We start from the raw sequence: 19,399 nt of genomic DNA, 5'->3' as shown, positions 1-19,399 counted from the left end.
AAAACTTACTTGCGAGAGGATTGTTATCTGCCAATATGGCAGAGTACTGTACCAGGTATGGAAGTAGTTTATATGCCCATTGTGAAGAGGGTCCTACGCCATGTATGGAAGCTATACACAGCAACTAGATATCAATGCAATCCTAATACTATACCAATAGCCAGAATATACAAAGTACACAGAAATGACAAAATATCACTATATTGATTGTAGCAAGGGATCACATTACTGGTGTTACCAATGTTCCCAATTATACCATACCATTCCAATTCTCAATGATTCTACATATGGCACTCCTGTTGGTTATGAGAAACAACTGTCACGACTCTTGTTACAAGTGCTTCCCTAACGACTATTTATTACGAATACCTTAATTACTTTATCATAGCTACATTATACCCCCTCCCCCAAAAGTAGTCTACTAGACGACCAAAACAATATAGTAGACTAGTGAACTATTGAGATAGGTGAGAGGACGTGCTTGGAGCTGTGGTTGTTGTCAGTTGTTCTAGCTGCAATCTCAGGAGCTTTACATCCTTCTCTGCTGTGAGCTGTTTGGTTCATGCTCCCTGGAAAAATCTGAGTGCATCCATGCTGGCCTTTTTTAGCCATCACCAGCTTCTCCACATGCATTACGTTTTCTTCTTTCATCTGAGCCTCTAACCTTTCTACTTTCTCCCCCAAGATGACCCATTCTCCTATTTTTGCCACTTTCCAAGTTACCTTCTGCAATTCTACAAAGGTGGTCCTGAAAGTCTCCATTTGAGAGAGGATGGTCATCATAGCGGAGTATGCCCTATGTGCTTGTATAGTCTGTGCCCCTTTTATCCTTGCTTTGTGAAAATTCCCTTTAACTCAAAATGGTACCCATCCCTCATAAAGTGCAAAAGGGACTCTGTTGCAGAGATTCTGATCTTCATGTCAGCTTCCTTAGCTTCTGTTCTTATTTCATTTGTAGTACGAATCATAGCTTCCAATTTGGCCAGGAACTGCTGTGAGCATTCCTCAAGATGTGTTGGTCTTGCCACCACACCTTCCCTCATGTGTTGACTCTCCCCTTCCATCCCTACGGATTCCATCTATAGATCCATATCCTCATGTCCTCCCATCAAGTTTAGAGAGGGCTTTCCTATAAGGGTTGGAGATGGTGGGAGTATATCTTCCACTCGTAGCTGAAACTAGGCCAACAAGTTATCAACCTCTTCTTCTGCATTTATGGTGCCAAGGTCCTATCTCCTTTCTCTGCCCAAGGTAGGCATAGGTGTTGGAGTAATGATTTGTGGTGTTGTCGGCATGAGAGGCATCTGAGTGGAAGGTACTCCCATAGGTGCCACTATTAGTGCAATCGTTGTGTAATCTCTACTCCCTATAAAGTGTATAGTGTGAGGCAGACCACTTGTACCCTTGATATCGACTACATTGGCATGTTGAATCTTCTCTGTAGGAACGAAGTGGGCTATTAATTTGAGAGGGTGTGAAGACTATTCTCTTTGCTCTCCAATCTAGAAGGATTGACCAGCTGCTGACCCCTTCCTTGCCAACTATGGATGCTTTACCTATCCTACTAAGTGTGCTTGCTGCTCCCCTGTTCGTGCCAACCACACTTTTTTCCTTGTTGCTTTTGTTGTTTGTATGATCTTTTGTACCTACCTCTTTGCCCATATGGATGGATTCTTTATGAGGGTTTGCTTGTCTACGAGTTTTCGTACAATGTATTGTTCCTTTTGCGTGTGTGTCGTTTGTATGTTTTCTTGCCGCGCAGGTGGCTTTTTTACAACCAATTTCCGTATGGCCACTTCTTGTGTGATTGACAGAGGTATTCATAGCAATGTTTTCTCCGATAGCCTGGTTTTCCTCTTCAATTCCCAAAAGCGATCCTTCCACTATTTGCACCACTTCAAAATCCTCCAAAGTTTCCTCCCTTGTGTAACTGTTGGTATGAAACTCTTTCCTCTCGTCCCAATTGGACTCTTTGGTTTCTACAGATGATGTTTCCTCTGCCCCCTTGTCATCCTTGCGACTCTCCTCTTCCTCCTATGTGTTCTGCTTTTCTTCCTCCTGTGTGTTCTAAGTGTTGGTCGATATGTCCAGCCCGAGCCTTTTCTTGTACGACTTTGTACTTCCTCCTGCCATAGTGTGTAGATGTAGCCAGTAGAACATAGTTGGTTTGTACGACTTTACACTATTAGCTGGAAAATGTGCCCCAATGTTTAGGCACAAGTTGTCTATGCAATTATTCTAGAAATAGGGCTATGGCATGGTGTGACATAAAAAGTTTTTGGCTTTAACTACAAAAATTCTTCTTTCCTGTCTGACAACAATAATGCCCAATTGTAAACTCCACTGCAATTCAAACCATTTACCTGTGGGACCATGGAGATGGCAATATTTGAAGTGCGTCTTCCTCCAATCAGCTTACTTTTTATCAAGTTTACAATGCATCTCCACTCGGCATTAGCAATAAAAGTTTTCTTTATTCCTCTACTATTATTTTTGCTCCAAATGTTGTCCCATTGTTTTTTTGTCAAATCCTGCCTGCATATCAATTTTATTAATTGTTTCTTCTCACCTGCAATCATTTTAGAAGAGGGTTTGGCAGCCTGGCACCCTCTATTTGGTAACTCAAAAACCTTCGTAAAATCCTTGGGTGCAAAAGGGACCACCATAGTTTTTTGTAAATATTGAATGACGGATTTATGGGTCTTTTTATCATACTTGTGCACCATAATTCTAAGTACTGGTTCAACTTCTCTCAAATAAAAAATAGGCATGAAAACAATTTTATCTACCTTAGCTTTCCTTAGGGTTGGCTTTAATGGATGCTGGTCATTTGTTCCTTGCCACCGGTTCCTGCATTCTGTACCTGGGATTCCTTCAAAGATGATGTTGGCTGCCAGAACCTTTTCTACCTTGCCCTTACTTTTCTTACTCTTGCTTGCCGTGGCCATTTTCCTTTCCGTTATTGTCTTCTTGTCCACTCCTAAGTTTTCACAGCCCAATTCAAAAGCTTCCTTGCTAGAGTCATCAAAACTGCCTTTCACCATATTATATATCCCTTTTTCTATTTCCTTACACCAACTTTTAAATGTATTAACTGTGGCTGCCAAAAGCCCGATGCCTTTTTCATTGAATTCGTGTGTCCATACACGCCTTCTTTCTTTGGGGATTCTTCTGCACAAATGTACGTTGTATGACTTTGTCTGTATGCCATATGGTTCTGACCACCTCTTTCTTGTTGCTTGACCCTTCTGTATGCAATTGGCAGCGTACGGCTGTGATATGCCAACGTATGGGTGTTCTCTTCTAGCCATGTACAATTCTCCCTTCTTCCTCTATACGACCTACCTTCTTACATTGTACGAATGCACTTTTCCTTCTTGGCGTACAAATTTCTCCTTTCCTTTCGTATGACTTTTCTTTGTTCCCCATACAAGTACTCTTGCCTACCCTCTTGCCATATGTGTACGATCCTTGCTCTACTTTGGTGTTGTTCGTCTCATTGATTTCCTCATCTCTGTTTGGGATGCTATGAATCTAACCTTTTTCCACCTTGAATTTATTACTTAGCTCTTTTAGGTTTGGGCTGGCTTTCATATTTTTATTCTTTCTTCCTTCCCTCCCTTTTTTTTTCAAATTTTCTTTCTTTGATTTCTATCTTATTTTTTGTATTGTTTGGGTGTCGTACCTCTTTTTGAATTTTGGTTCTTTCGCCCTATGTTTCTTCCTTTGATTTTTCCCGAAGTTCTTCCTCGCGTGTGCATTCGTATTCTTCCTCTTTCTTTGTCACTTCTAACTTTTAATTCTGATGCATATTGCCATACACACACACCTAGATGTGCCTCATAGCATCTATTTCCGCAACATGTTCTTAGATACTCCAAGCCAAAAAACTGTCTACCAAGGGGGCGGGTCCCACACCCTTATAACTACCATCTATGTACCTTCCCTGTATTTCTAATACCATATCGCCTCCTCTCCTTTTGCTATTGGTGGTTGTGTTGGATTAGGAATCACTTGCTATAACACATTGGGGCTCTTTTTACAAGGTGCTTCTTCCCCTATTTTTTGACATTTTTCAATACTCTGTTCACATAGCCATCTACTTCACATATGAACAAGTTATCCATTTTTACTATCACCTTAAGTGGTGGCCCTAGTGTTGTACCATACTCCAAATCATTTTCTTCTGTATCCTCCTTAGGTTCATCCTTTTCCAATGGTTGCTGCTCCTTTGGTTCCTTCTTTGCCTCTTTATTGATGTCTTATGCCAGAAATTCTTCTCTTCTCCCTTTGTAGGGTGCTTCAACTTGCCCATTAGCACGTGGGTAGTATGGGTTGGACAAGTTGTGGAATTTGCTGAATTCATTAGTCATTTCCCATACTACTTAGTTTACAAAATGTACACCTCTATTGCTAGTGATTGAAATTGGAATCCCGAACTTGGTGACAATTTGTTCGTACAATAATTAGGCAGTACTGAATGCTGTGTTATCTAGAAGTGCCCTTGCCTCGGTCCACTTCGTGAGGTATTTTATGGCTACCACAATGTAACGACAACACTTGGCCATACTCGTCCTTAGGGGACCCACAAAATCTATTCCCCATATTTCAAACAATTCTCGGGGTTGTGAAGGGAACATGGGCATGAAATCTCTTTTAAAAGGTTTCCTTGTTCTTTGGCATGTGTCACAATCCATTACCCACTCCTTTGCATCTATATGCAATGTTGGCTACCATAGTCCAGCTAGGAGCACCTTCCAGGTTGTGGCATCAGGGCCCATGTGTCCTCTTGCCAAGCCTTCGTGGGACTCCTATAGTACATTAGGGATCTCCTCCATTACGCACTTGTGGAGTACATGGTTAAGTCTCATTTATAGAGCAATCCTTGGATTAGTTGGAATGTCTTGCTTTGTGAGGCCAACTTCCTTCTCTCACTAGGTGGCATTTCTGGAGGGAATTAGGCCATAGATAGATAGCCCCCAATATGTTCATATCACGTGCATTTGTGAAGGGTATGGCGAGGAGATAGTCCTAGAACTTTTGGACTTGTACACCATGTCTAAGGCTTCTTGTTCATCTATATTGTAGTTCTTTCCTGCCTTTAAGAGTAGCTGACTAGCAAAGTATATTGAGTGGTCTAATCCTCCCATTCATGCCTGTGCTAGAATGGTTCCAATGGCATAGTTAGATGCATCTACATGTTCATGGAATTCCTTGCTCCAATTAGGGTAGACAAGGATTGGTGCTCCCTAAGTCACAAGGTTCGAGTTCGACAACTATTAAGTTCGGATGAAGTTGAGCAGGGCAAAAAATTTGAAAAAAATTCGACATTAAATTCGCCTTAGATAATAAAAATAAAATAAAAATATGACATTGATTCCAAGGTATGGGAGGGCAAAAGCTTTGTGCAGACATTGAATCTTTGATACATTTGGTACAATAGAGTTTAGCACTGTTTTTTGTTACATATTTCCACAGTACTTCATATTTTGATCATTTCCAGCCATCAATTGCAACCTACATGATTCAATTGAGAATTAATATTTTTTATTTTAAATCTTTCAATATTTATTTTAAAAATAATATAAACAAAATATACAATTATTTTAAACTCTATAATAGAAAATAAATAAATGTTAAATTCAATTTTAATAAACTGCAAACAAAAATAATTTAATTACACTTTAAAAGGGAGAAAAATAATTATTTTAATACAATATTAAATTTTGAACAAAATATATGAAATAATTTTTAAACTCTATAATGCAAAATAAACAAATGTCAAATTCTATTATAATTAACTACAAATTAAACTTCTTTTATTATATTTTGAAAAAGGCAAAAAATATATTTAATTACAATATTAAATTTTTAAAGCAAAATATAACTGCTAAAGTGCAATAGTTTAAATGTAAAATAATTATTGTATTTTTCTTTACTATAGACAAAATAAAAAAGTAGTTAAAATAATATAATAAATAAAATTATTAATAAGTATATATTAATAATTATATTAGTTTCTAAATAGAACTAAAACTAAAAATTAAAATCATAAATGTTAAGGACTTATAGTAACAAGTGACACAATGCGTCATAGTTCTTGCCTAACGCATAATGGTTGTAGAGGTGTAGATGAGTGAGAATCTAAATTAACATTATGAATGCATTAATTTTTGCCTAGAAATGCACTTGTGATCTAATAGGATTGCTCATATTTTGTTATAAAATTCTCGTCCTAGAAATGTGCTTTTGATCTGATAGGATGGCTCATATTTTGTTGTTAAGTTCTTGTGCTATATTATTATATCTCTAGGCATTTAAGCCCAAGAATAAGAGGCCAAAGTCCCCAATATGGCACTAAGTACTAAATATCATACTACGATCAATTTATATGCTTTAGACAAATTTGCACCTTTTACATTGACAACTTAAATTATGTGCAATGAGGAAAGATATCCATACCAATATTTGAATTATAGAACTTGAAGAAGTGATGAAGCATTTGGAGTATCACATTATATGTTTAAGCATACCATGCATGCTACTAGACAACCATAAGTAGTTGGAGTAACTCCCCCAACTATGTATTATTCTCATCTTGATTATCAAATGGAATTCACACTATTTTTAATCATTAGCACTGGACAAAAACTAGGATAGAGATATAGATAGAGATAAATAGCAGTATACAACAATAATGATATAAACATATATGCAAAGGAAAAAATGATAGATAATATAGAGGAGGAAGAGGAAGAGAGATAAAATAGTAAGATAGAGTGATACCAACATAAGTTGTGTGTGTGTGTGAGAGAGAATTAAATATAATTATTTTTCTTAATAAAACAAATAGTCAAAATAAAATCATGGTTATAATAAAAAAATTAAAATATATTATATTTTAATTAATGAAACTAAGAATTTAATTTTTATATTAAAACTCACATCTATAAGAAAAAATGAAATGTATTGAAATATAAAAATATTTTATAAGTAAAACTAATTGTTTAATTTTACACAATTAGAGAAGGTTTACTATTTAATGTTTTGTATTTCCAAATTTTTCATAAAATTAAGGAATTTTTAATTATGAAATAATATCTATATAATTTAATATGTACATTTGTAAATAATAAATAGATGTAATACATATAAATTTGATGTTGATGAATAAATATGATGTAATAAATAAGAAATAAAATATAACTATTTAATTTTAATGCATAGTTTATAAAAACCTAATAATAATTTATATATCTTTTAGAATTGAATTATTTGTATTTTGTGGTTATTTCTTTAGTATGTTTTTTGATATAAAATATAATTATTAATTTAATATTAAAATATATATTTAAGTTTTAAATATATTTAAACTAAATGATAAATTGTTTAAATAAAAAATATTAATAATAAAAAATAATATAATTTAAAAATTGTAACATTTATCAATTATACATATTACAAACACTATTATAAAATATAATTAAAAAATAATATTGTTTAATTTATTTTTATAAAAGTAAAATAATAGTAATAATTTAACTACTTTTATTAAAAAAGCAAAGTTTTAAAAAAATTAGAAATTCAAATACAAAGATATAACATATTGAAATTATATTAAAAAAACATATTTATTAGTTATATATATATATATATATATATATATATATATATATATATATATATATATATATATATATATATATATATATAGAAGTATAATTTGAACTTATGCATTACATGAAGTTTTATGAACAAGTTATATTAAATAGTAAAAAATAAACATCAATATAAAACTAATAATAAATATATTTAAAATAAGAAATTAAAAATATTTAATAGATTGTGATAATTAATATTGATTAGACATGTTGTGTGAGGTGGAAAGTAAAATGATTGAAAAAATAAAATCTTATCAACTTGTCACAAATGTGGAAAAGATAAAGTTATAATTAATACATTCATTAATGCAAGATGAAGTTATTAGAAAATATTTGTATTTTTTGTTGAAGAAAATTAATTTTCTCCCCCACCAAAAATTGTATGGACCAATAGAATTGATGAAAAATGTGATTTTTAAAATAATGAAAAATTACAAAAAGCTATAGACATTTGAAATCTCATATATTCTTTTAAATTCTTGGATTTGATTGGTTAGTGTTAATGTCATATTTGGATTGACATGAATGCATAAGTATTCCTGCCTTGGTAGAAACTAAAAATATATATACATCATATTAAAATTTTAAACAAACTATAACTAAAAAAATAAAAATCTAATAATAAATAAATAAAACACAAACAAGCTTAATATTTTAATACACAAACAAGAGAATATTTAAAAATTGAAATTGAAATTTACATGAACAAAAACCTAAACCCAAGAATAAATAAAAAGAAACAAATCTATTCGATGCAAGTCTACTGGTTGAAGCAGTTGTGGAAATTACAGAGAATGAGAGAGATGAGATTAAATTGCTGCGGACAATGGCGACAATGATTCCATATCAGATTTACAAAACAATGGTGCAGAGAATGGCATGGAGACTGTGCAGAAAAATGGCAGGCGACAGTGTAGAAAAACACAAATGATTTTGGAGAGGTTGTAATGTAGAGCCTAGACACCAAATGAAAATAGAACATGGCCACTGTGATTTGCCCTAGCTGTCGTACATAAACAACTTCTAAACTTATGCATTTTCCGTAACTAGATAACATTTATTTGTTAAAAAAAAATTGCCTAAAGCCCTCAAAATTTCCTAAAAGAAAAAAGATTTGTTCATTAAATCACAGCTAGTTTTTATCCATACGAATTTATACAATTTTTATTTTATTTTATGGGTTTTCCAAATTTTGAACCTAATGCCGAAATTTCGACGAACCTTGTGACTTAGGGTGCTCCCACCAATCATGCTTTAAACTCCCTGAGTGCAGTGTTTTGCTTTGTTCCCCATATGAATGGTTCCCCCTTTCAAGTTTTTCAAGTGGCAGAGATGTTTCTACAACCCCTTTGATGAATCGTCGATAATACCCCACATGGCCGAGAATTTTTTTTTACCCCTGCTACATCTTCCAGGTTTTAAAAAAATCCTTCCTTGCACATAATGTGTCCCAACAACTTTTCTTAAGGCACGATGAAGCGAGATTTTTTTTGATTCAATTCTAGACGCGCTCTTCAACTTTGCTCCATACATTCCTGTAAGGTTGAGAGGTGGGTTTTCTTTCCACTAAACACTGATCAATCATCCAAGAATGCCTTGAAATTCCCTGTTGCCATCTTGTCAAGATGTGAAGTATGATCCTTTGGAATGTGGCTGGGGTGTTGCACAAGCCAAATGGCATCCTATTGTACGTGTATACTCCGTGTTCTACTACAAAAGTAGTTTTCAATTTATCTTTCTTTGCAATACTGATCTGATTATAACCAGAGGACATGTCCATGAATGAATATCTCATGCCTTACCACTTCCTCAAGTATACTATCTGTAAAGGGAATTGGAAATGGATCTTTGATTGTCATTGCATTTAGACATTAGAAGTCTACATAGATTCTAATCTGGTTTGCATTTAATGAAATAACGATTGAAGACACCCACCTGCTTGTTTTAACTTTAAAAATTGTTCTAGCCTTCAACATTTCATGATCTGCTCTTGTACTTCTGCTACATAGTTCTTATTCATGTGGTGCGGTCTTCTTTGTACTAGTCTCATGTCAAGTACTAAGGGGATCCTGTGCATGCATAATTGTGGTGGCACTTCTTTTAGATCCTTGTATATCCATACAAATACATCCTTGCATTGTAGGAATATTTTAAATGCACCTCCCTTCAGCAGTGAGTCCAATCATCTCCTACTAATATTACTTTGGGTTCCTCCTGATTGGCCAGATTGATTTTTGTTATATTTGGCTCTTTGTAGTTTCCCTTCTTGTCTTCATCGAATTGGTGGGGCAACGTGCCATCTGTTTTGGCTGTCCCCTCTTTATACTCCTTGTAGTTGATTGCATATGTATCCTTGTTTTCCTCTATTTTGGCAACTTTGAGCATGTTACACTTGGTGGGAACATCTTGTACCCCTCCATTTGCCAATAGAACAATCCTTTAGGAGAATTGGTTTTATCTTGGGAACAATTGTCGAGCCTCAAAACTCCTTCCTCATTGGGCACCATCTCTTTCCGTACTCCCCTTTTTTGGATTCTGAGTTAGATGCCACCTCTTAGCTCGGTAAATGATTCCGCAAATCAATGGTGTACCTCTTCTCTGCGCTTTTATGGACAAAGTGTTCTTCCAATTATGGTTAGATTTTGCTGTCACTAACCATTCCCTTCCAAATAGTGCATCGTACCCTTTCTTCTCCAAGGTGATGACCACAAAGTCTAGGAAAAATTGTTGTGTTCCCACAATCACCTTCTAGGCCATGAGCATGCCAAGTGGTTTTATGCTGTGTCGGTCTTCCCCCACTAGATGGAAGGTGGGCGACCACAACGCAGGTTTTTCGAGAGCTTTCCATGTCTCCTCAAGGAGTACGTTGACTTTTGACCCTCCATCCACATTAGTGTTGGTGCATTTGTGACCCATAATTTCTACTTCTACTATGGCAGGGGTTCTTCCTATTCACACCGTGAATAACATTGGGTCTGGGATTGGTGGTTCCCTTCTGGGAATATTTTTATTGCCATCCTCTACTTTAGGCTTATCTTCTACATGGCTAGTGTTATTTTTGATCCTAAAATCGCTACCCTTAGTTGGGGTAGTGTATCTAGTAAGTTGGCCACCATTATCGATATATTGATTTCAGATGCCGAGTGTACTGGAGTACTTGTCTCTTGATTGCATCTTTGTTCTTCCTCCAGTGCCATCTGAGCCTCCTTTAGTCTTTCTTTTTCAATTTGGGGTTCTGGGTATGAAGCCTTTTTCGCTTTAAGTCTAGTAATGATCATTATTTCTTCTTCGGGCATCTTCACTTCCAACATATTCACTACCTTCCTCTTTGGTCATTCGACATCTTCGTGATTTCTGGGTCCACACCTTTGACACAACATGTTTCATGCACAAAGTGTCCCTATTTGTTGCACCTTTTGCATCGTATCATTTGGCAGCCTTTGGCATCAAATTGGATGTGGCTTCGTGGCATGTTGTTATTGTTGTTGTTGCCTCCATGCCTATTGTTTCGATAGAGCCTCCTGGGAAGGCATTGGAAGTCGTGTTTCTTGGTGGTGTAGTGGATGGTGGGGCCTGTTCTGTGGTTAGAAGTACTTGTGTACTTTCCTTTAAGTTGTACAGGCATTCCTTGAGGGAGTGTCCCGCAACCTGATAGATATCACAAAATGATTTGTTGGAGTTAGTTTTCATGTGCCCTTCATTCTGGCGTACACAATTGTTCTTTGCCTTCTTTAGTTTCCTTTCCCCTTTCACCTTCATCATCTGCATCATGTCTTTATGAAGTGCTTGAATTGTCATTTTGTTTTCACTCTCAATATATATTGCTCAATCACATTCCTCCTTATATGTGGATGGAGGCAACACCATTTTTCTCCGGATGGAGGGATTTAATCATTTTATAAACCATCTTTTCTTTAATTCATTTGCTGGATTTTTCTCCAACTTCTCTATCAGTTCTTTCAATCTCTGGTGGTAGATTGGAACAATTTCATTCTTTCCCTAACGTGTGTCATATATTTTTGCCACTACTTTGTCATCGTCTCTTAGTAATCTAAATTCCGCCTCAAAGGCCTTTCTTAAGTTGATCCATTTTTCCTTGTATGCGACTGGAAGGTCCGTATACCAATTGATTTTTATGTCTCATAGAATGGTTGGAAAGGCTTTTAGCCAATAGTCCTCATCTTCTTGCCCAATGACCTCGCATATGGTTACACATGTTTTACAATCTCGCGTTGGGTCTTCAGACCCTTCGCTTGTAAATTTTAGGAGTTTTTGTTTGTCTAGTGTGTTCAACATTCTTCCTGTGCTCTAAAGATTTACACCTTGGGAATTCCCTCCTCCTTGCCTCCAAGTACCTCTCTGGTGTTATTAGGCTACGAGACTTCTCCTCCATTGCCCTCTAGTATGTTTTGGTGGTACTAGTATTCTCACTTTCTTGGGGTCTCCAACTCTATTTGTGATATGGTTACCTTGTCAGAGATGGCTAATCCTTTTATTCTATGTACTATACTTTCAAACAAATTAGCTACCTCTCCCTCCAAACTTCTTTCTTCGTCCCTGCTATCAGAGTGCTGAGAGTGCTTTGTCTCCCTTGACTCGCTTTCCCAACTATCGGTGTCCTCACCATTCCTTGTCGTGCTAATTGTTAGTTCCTCCTTAATGGTGCTTCCGCTTGGCAACCCCACCTGTTGGTACTTGTCAGTTATGTAGGTGCTATAGTCTTGTTGGGCAGGATTTCGCAATCTTTGTCGCCTTTCCACATGTTGTATCAAGATTGATGATCTTGCCTCCTCTTTGCTATCATCTAAGCGTGTTTCCTTCCAACCTCTCCTATCTTTATTAGGAAGGAGGGGCATTAATTGTAGGACTTAGAGTTTGTCTTGCAGTTATTTGTGTCTCTAGGTTCCTCCTCTTTGTGGTTCCTTCGCAAATTCGTTGTAGTACTTGTTGCCTTCTTTGCTCCCTTTGGATAGCCTCTCCTTGTTCTTCCACTTGTACTAGCTTTCGTGTGAGCAACCTTGGAAGACTTCCGAGGAGATCATACACTGCTTCGTTCACCATGAGTTTGGCCCATATTGAGTTGATGGGGAGAGACCTTTGTTCTACGTCCCACCGTACATACTATCACCACGAACCGTGCCTGAACGAGGTCTTTTGTCATTTGATCCTCTCTTGTCACTTCCTCTTCTTGAATGTAGCTATTAGTTATCATTGTATTCTAGTCAAAAGGTTGGTCCATTATGCTTCCATTTTTCCACCCGTCTACTTAGACCTCAGGTTTGTATTAGGCAACAACGCCAGAAATGTTATTTGCCAATATGGAAAAGTACTGTGCCAGGTATGGAAGTAGTTTATATGCCCAACGTGGAGATGGTCCTATGCCAAGTCTAGAAGCTATACACAGTAACTAGATATCAATGCAATCATAATACTATACCAATAGCCAAAATATACCAAGTAGAGATAAATGGCAAAAAATCACTTTATTGATTGTACCAAGGGATTACATTACTAGTGTTACCAATGTTCCCAATAATACCATACCATTCCAATTCCCAATGATCCTACATATAGCGCTTTAGTTGGTTATGAGAACCGACTGTCATGACCCTTGGTACAAGTACTTCCCTAGCGATAATTAAATGCCTTAATTACTTTATTATATCCTACAAGGATCTTAAATGCAAGAGGTTGGAGGTACACAATATCCTGACCATGAAGTTACCACCATGTAATTACGTCCATTCTACTTTGGTCTTTTATAGCAGGACGAAGAATATCTTTTCCTAAGATGAATGATCCAAATTCTCTCCTAACACCCGCTCCCATCTTTGGATCACTAAAGAGCTTGCTAAGTGCCCTCTTGTACCCACTGGCAATCTCAACATCTCTATATGGTGGAACTCTATAGGATAGTGATTACATTTGTACTATAGTATTTGGGGGAGAGAGAGCATAGGTGAGGAGGTATAGTCATTTTGTTCCAGCGATGGAGAAAAATTGCTTCCACCTTTTTAATACAAGGTGTCCTCAGGATCACTCTCTTCTTTGTATCTCATGGGATATCAAATGATGTTCATATAAGTTATCTTGATGCGAGTTATGTCAATAATTTTTTTTGATATCTCTCAATAAACAATAATAGAGGAATGTATTATAAATTTAAATTTAACTCACCACTTTCATCTTCTCTAATATGGTGTCCGTTGCGTCATAGACATCCTCGAGGCATGGTTTATCATTGTCAACAAAATGAAGCATGGACTTGATTGGCTCGGTGAATTCCACATGATCTCACCAATCATCATCTAGTGTCACTGCTTTCACTTTTTGGGCCCTTGTATTGGACTGCTTCCAAATGCCCCATTGGTTGTTAATGACCATTTGTGAAATGCCTCTTGCTCCACAAGATCTCACTAATCATCATCTAGTGTCATTGCTTTCACTTTTTGGGCCCTTGTATTGGACTGCTTCCAAATGCCCCATTGGTTGTTAATGACCTTTTGTGAAATGCCTCTTTTACCTTCACAAGACATCTCAAAAAGATTGTGTGAGAGGTGAAACAGGTCAGCCACCTAAGAACATGTTAGTAGTAAGTAACACATTTAAAATATGTAAACAACACAAAAAATATTTTATTCAATTATGCAAAACATGACACAAAATGATAAATCAAACTAAATAAATTAAATTTGAAAATTTACCTTCAATAGTTTCAATTTAGAGAAAGTTTTGATAATTGCTTGTGACATATGGTGATTTGTCTCAATCATCTGAATCTGCTTACCCTTCTTATAATTTGTTTTAACCAATCTACTTGGGTGCCGATTGCTTGCATCAGCATATGAAGCGAATGTACAGTGCATGGTGCCCAAAATATGCGATCATATCTAGCCTCTACCAAAGCACCTACAACCCTGCAAACTTTTTCATTTTTTGTAATTACTTGGACAACATCATCACTACCCATTGCCTTTACGGAATTAATGAGTATTTAGGAAATAAACTCTTCATCTTTTACTTCCCCCTCACAGTCAACCGCCTTCAAAATATTACCCCCTTGGGGACACAACAATAACATTGATCAAGGGATGGTTTTTAAAATCTTTCCATCCATCAGAGAGAATAGACACACTTGTTTGAACCCAAAAATCTCTAATTGGTTATAATTGAGCCTCTACATGTTTTCTCTCTTTATTCAATAAGGTGGTGCACACCTTTTCAAATCCAAGACCTTGGTAACTAGAAGATGCATTATTTATTGCTGTCACCATCTCCCTCCAATAGGGTGACCTCACTAAGTTGAATGGAAGACCATTCACATAGAGACATCGTGCCATTTTTTCATCAGCAATATCTCTTTCCTCATTTTGAAATGCTTGATCTAGTGTGCTTCTCTTGTGGGCTGTGACTTGTGGTTCATCTTCATCCTCCTTAGAAGGCATAGGCAAGAAAGGGATGTTTAGAGGGTGGTTGAGTGGGTGGTGGTGCTATTGAGGTTTTTTTCCTGGAAGTATTAACATTTATTTGAGCCCAATAGATGAAGATGCTATCATTAGTGGCGGAACTATCATTGAAGGCAAAATATTGATACAATGAAGCTGACCCATTTCTTGGGAAGGATCGTGAGTAGCAAGGCTGATATATTTTTTGCCACTTCAAAATATTAATTGAGCCATGCTCCTCCTTTACGGAGACATTGGAATGTTTTTTACACAGACATTGGAAATTTGCTACCCAATTAGATACAGGCATGTTATTTCCTGGAGCCACATGTTGGGCATTTACCTTGTGATTGCCATTGTATCAACAGCTGGAGATGGAAGTCAGTTCTCATAAACAGCGGCTACTGCTGTAAGTTGTGATTCTCTGCAAACAATTTGAGCATCACGGCAGTTAACATTCTTTAGAATCTCTGAATCGATTCCTTGCTGGGTGATAGGAGGCAATCTTCAGTTCCAGGTGTTCATTGATTTCTTTTCTGTGTGTGACATTGAAAGGGGCTACCTATCTGCTGTTGTTTGTTGAAACAAATGATTGTATTGTCAACCTTTCAAGATTAAAAAATACAGATTAAAGTATTTTCTTTACAGACAATTTTTGAGGTATTGTTGTCGAGACAAATACATATTGTTCTTGAAGTATTTAGTTTCTCTCTGCTCAATTTTATACTTAAATAGTTCTATGAGTGAATGCCAAAACTGTGATCTAATATGTGCACAGCAGTAAAGTTTGGAATTGAATTAAGCATTATTAAATTAAAGGAAGATATAGGAGGGACATTTCAGGTTTAAATGATAAAGAAGAAGATGACTGTCATTTTATTTTAACAGTCATCCCTGCTTTCTGCTTATTTGGTTGATTTCATGTCTTACTATGTTACCAACTTGAGTTGTATATAACAAAGAAACTTGTTTCTGCTTTGAATTGTCTGTTTCTGAGCATTTGACTGACACGCCAAGTTTCCAACATTTGCTGTTTTTTCTAAAGAAGACACCTTCACCTTCTCAATGTATTTTTAGTTCATTGTGCTTGTAAAATCAGTGTCTGAAGGCTGCTTGGAAAATTGCATTTCAGGTATTTGACAGCTAAACTGGCTTTAGGATGGCGGATACGCTTGACAAACTATCTTACAAGGAACTATTTCAGCAAAAATGCATTTTACAAGGTATTTTATTGTAGACACCCCTAGCTTTTTTAATATCAGGATCGATACGTCTTTTTTGTCATGGGAATGCTTTTTAAAATTACTTTCTGGTTCTTTAATAATTAAAAGTGAATCTGACACGTTGTAGTTTCAAACAACTGTAAACTTGCATATATGATATTGAAAACCCGAGATACTATAGAGAAGACCATTAATGAATCATTTGGTAGGATTATATTTTATTCAATCTTGTTTTCTAAATTTCCATCAAGTTGTTAAAGATGATTAAATACTGTGTTTTTGCATGTAGGTATTCCATCAGTCAGAGAAAGGCATAGATGCAGATCAGCGGATAACGAATGATGTTGACAGGCTTAGTGATGATCTGTCTGGGCTTGTTACTGGAATGGTGAAGCCCATTGTAGATATTTTGTGGTGAGTATTGATAGCATTTTAAGGGGTCCGTTAGTTGTGTTATATTTCATTTGGTCCATTGCTATTTCTGGTTTCCAGTGGCTAGCAGTGTCTTATATTCAAGTGCCAAATATTTGTAAATAATGTCCCAAATGGTTCTTTCAGGTATTGAAGTTTGCAACACAAACATTGAGAGATCAAGCAACAAAATAAAAGCACCTTAAACTTTACAATTTCTAATCATAGCATCATGATTCGTGATCATACCATCATATATTTCAAGTTCAACATCAAAGATTCAAAACATTAAAATTAATTCATAACAGCAAGTTCAAGTATCATTGTTTCAAGTTCAACTAATGGATTAAAAATATATTAATATTCTTCTTCTTCTTCTGCATTAGTTGACTCAGCAATAGAGCTAAGGCCAATGGGACCAGCAGCAGCAATAATAATATTGGTGTCAAAATCTTCAATTGCAAGCAGGGAAGCAGAAGCATCCAAGTCCGCAAACTCTGCATCTATATCTCACTTCTTCGTCTCCCCTTCTTTGCATTCTTTACTCTTGTGTGAGAGGACACGCAAGTTATAATGCACAAACACCTAGTTCTCTGCTCTTTTTGATTGCAATCTATTGCGTTTCATTGAGTGGATGAAAGAATATGTGCTCCAACTTCTTTCATAAGCAGATGAACTAGCAACCTATGAAGACATGACAAAGTAAATAATTAAAATTAAATTATTAATCTTGATTCTTATAATTTCCAGCAATTATGAAGAGAAAGTAAACTAATAGTAATTTTAAAAAGTTTTAACTTACCTTGATATAACTTTGATAGCAAGGGGCTGCAACATTTGGAATCTTTGGCCATGGTGGCGTTAAATCTGTAACTTGTTAATCATTCTGATCTGATAATAGATCAATCAGATCTGATATAAGCATGATAAGTAGAGGAACAAGTCTTTGCATTATTCCTTCTTCAAGATTGGCGTCTATACTTAGAAAGGTTGTTTTAGTATTAATCTAACAACATGTTTGTGTTTGTAATTAATATTAATCACCCTTAGAAAGTCGCCGACTTCTAGAGGTTAGGCAAGTGATTTGTTGAAGAGACATGTCCTTTCTAAGGACATGTCCCTTGATTCCTATACTTATAGAGATTAAGGATGAAGTCTAAGAGCACACAAGATCAAAACAAATCTGCTCCTTAGTCATTACTGCCCACATACGAATTGCAGAATTAAAAGACCGAATTCTGAATTACATTTCCAATTAAATTGAAGGCAAGACTTTGAAGTTATTCTCAGAAAATTACAAGGAGAAGAAGAAGATAGAATCTAGTCTATATTCAATCATAGTTAGTGCAGAAACCTTACAGAAGGTACCACCAACTATGAGCATACTTTCTAAACTGATGACGAAGAGCATTATTACTTAGACATTTTGCATCCACATATTATATGAGCTCATCCGTAATCAAATCTCGCATATCATTATCAGGAAAAAGTCTTTCAAATGTTCCCTTGTATCTATCAGACAATTCTTAATCTCTATAGGGTGGTAGCCTTCCTAGTAGATCAGTCTATGGGGTGGTATAGTATTTGGGCGTCAATGCACAGGCAAGCAAATGAAGGTGGTCCTTTGAGGATCTTGCTCTTTTTCATTTACAATTTTCTTGATCTTCTCAAGCATTGAGTCTATGCCATCATAAATCTCTCTAAGGCAAGGCCTATCCATGTCAGCGTACCTAAGCATGCTCATAATGGGCTTGGGGAACTTAATGAGATATTCCACACACTCCTACCATAAGTCATCCGATATCCTAATCTTTATTTTGGCTGCCCTCTCACTGTTGCTTTGCCTCTATATAGCACCACCTCCTGGAAGAGGACTTACAATATCCACATACTTCCACAAAGGAGAATCAGAATGGGTTTCTATTCTTTGTTCATTATTGCCTACTGAGAAAGAGGTAGATCCCATTGCAGTTTCTTTTCCTATGGCAAGAAATTGTATACATATTGAGAACGAAATTGTTCAGAAAACAATGGTTAGATCTTATTGGCAATGAAAGCTAAATGAAAAAATTTAAAAGCTTAAACAAAATAAAAAAGCAAATGGAACAAGGACTTTTCTCATCCATTCATTGTAAGGTTGCAAATGTGTAGGAATGCGACACAAGCACTTCAAGATAGCTCACAAACCAATCTTCCCAACTCTTCTTCGCGCAATCAAATTCTTGCTCAACCACGTATTTTTCATTGTTGAAGACAAAATAACCTACTTGTACACCACAAACGAGAGTTAGAAGCCAACATAATCTTTTCACTTTCACTTTTAAGGGTTAAGGATGTGAAAAGTTGATCAAATTTACAAAAAAAAAAACCACTTTTTGGCCGTTCATGGGGCCCAGTTCGCCCAAGTTCGACCATGGTCTGCTCTAGGCTAGACTAGTTTGCTTGGGTCCATCTGTCATGGCATGAAGTTCTGACCGGGTTGTCCAAAATCAAACCCTGGCCGGACCAAACTGCAAACTGTACCCAGACCAGGTACCATTTCGTTCCCACGCTGGTTTGGAGGGGGGAACCAGAATGGGAGAACCGGGTAGCATAGAGATTAAATGAAGAGATCAATTGCTTTTATCGAAAACAATAGTCATAAAAATATTCAAAAGCT

The 19,399-nt window shown here is 36.2% G+C and overlaps 1 protein-coding gene across 2 annotated transcripts in view; it reads left to right on the top strand.

Moving 5' to 3' along the window:
- ABCD1 (peroxisomal ABC transporter 1) overlaps positions 1-19,399 on the top strand; it is a 69,358-nt gene that overhangs the window by 38,449 nt on the left and 11,510 nt on the right. For both annotated transcript variants that reach the window (XM_089788397.1, XM_089788389.1), the window contains exons 15-16: positions 16,239-16,329; positions 16,619-16,743. In XM_089788397.1, the coding sequence (XP_089644523.1) occupies positions 16,239-16,329; positions 16,619-16,743 (216 nt within the window). The remainder of the gene's footprint in view (positions 1-16,238; positions 16,330-16,618; positions 16,744-19,399) is intronic.

This window comes from Cupressus sempervirens, chromosome 1 (genome assembly GCF_028749045.1).
Source record: "Cupressus sempervirens isolate cs-2001-9-10 chromosome 1, ASM2874904v1, whole genome shotgun sequence".
In the NCBI taxonomy this organism is placed as follows: Eukaryota; Viridiplantae; Streptophyta; class Pinopsida; order Cupressales; family Cupressaceae; genus Cupressus; species Cupressus sempervirens.
The sequence above is the reverse complement of the archived record's forward strand: the minus strand, read 5'-3'. Positions and strand labels throughout refer to the sequence as shown.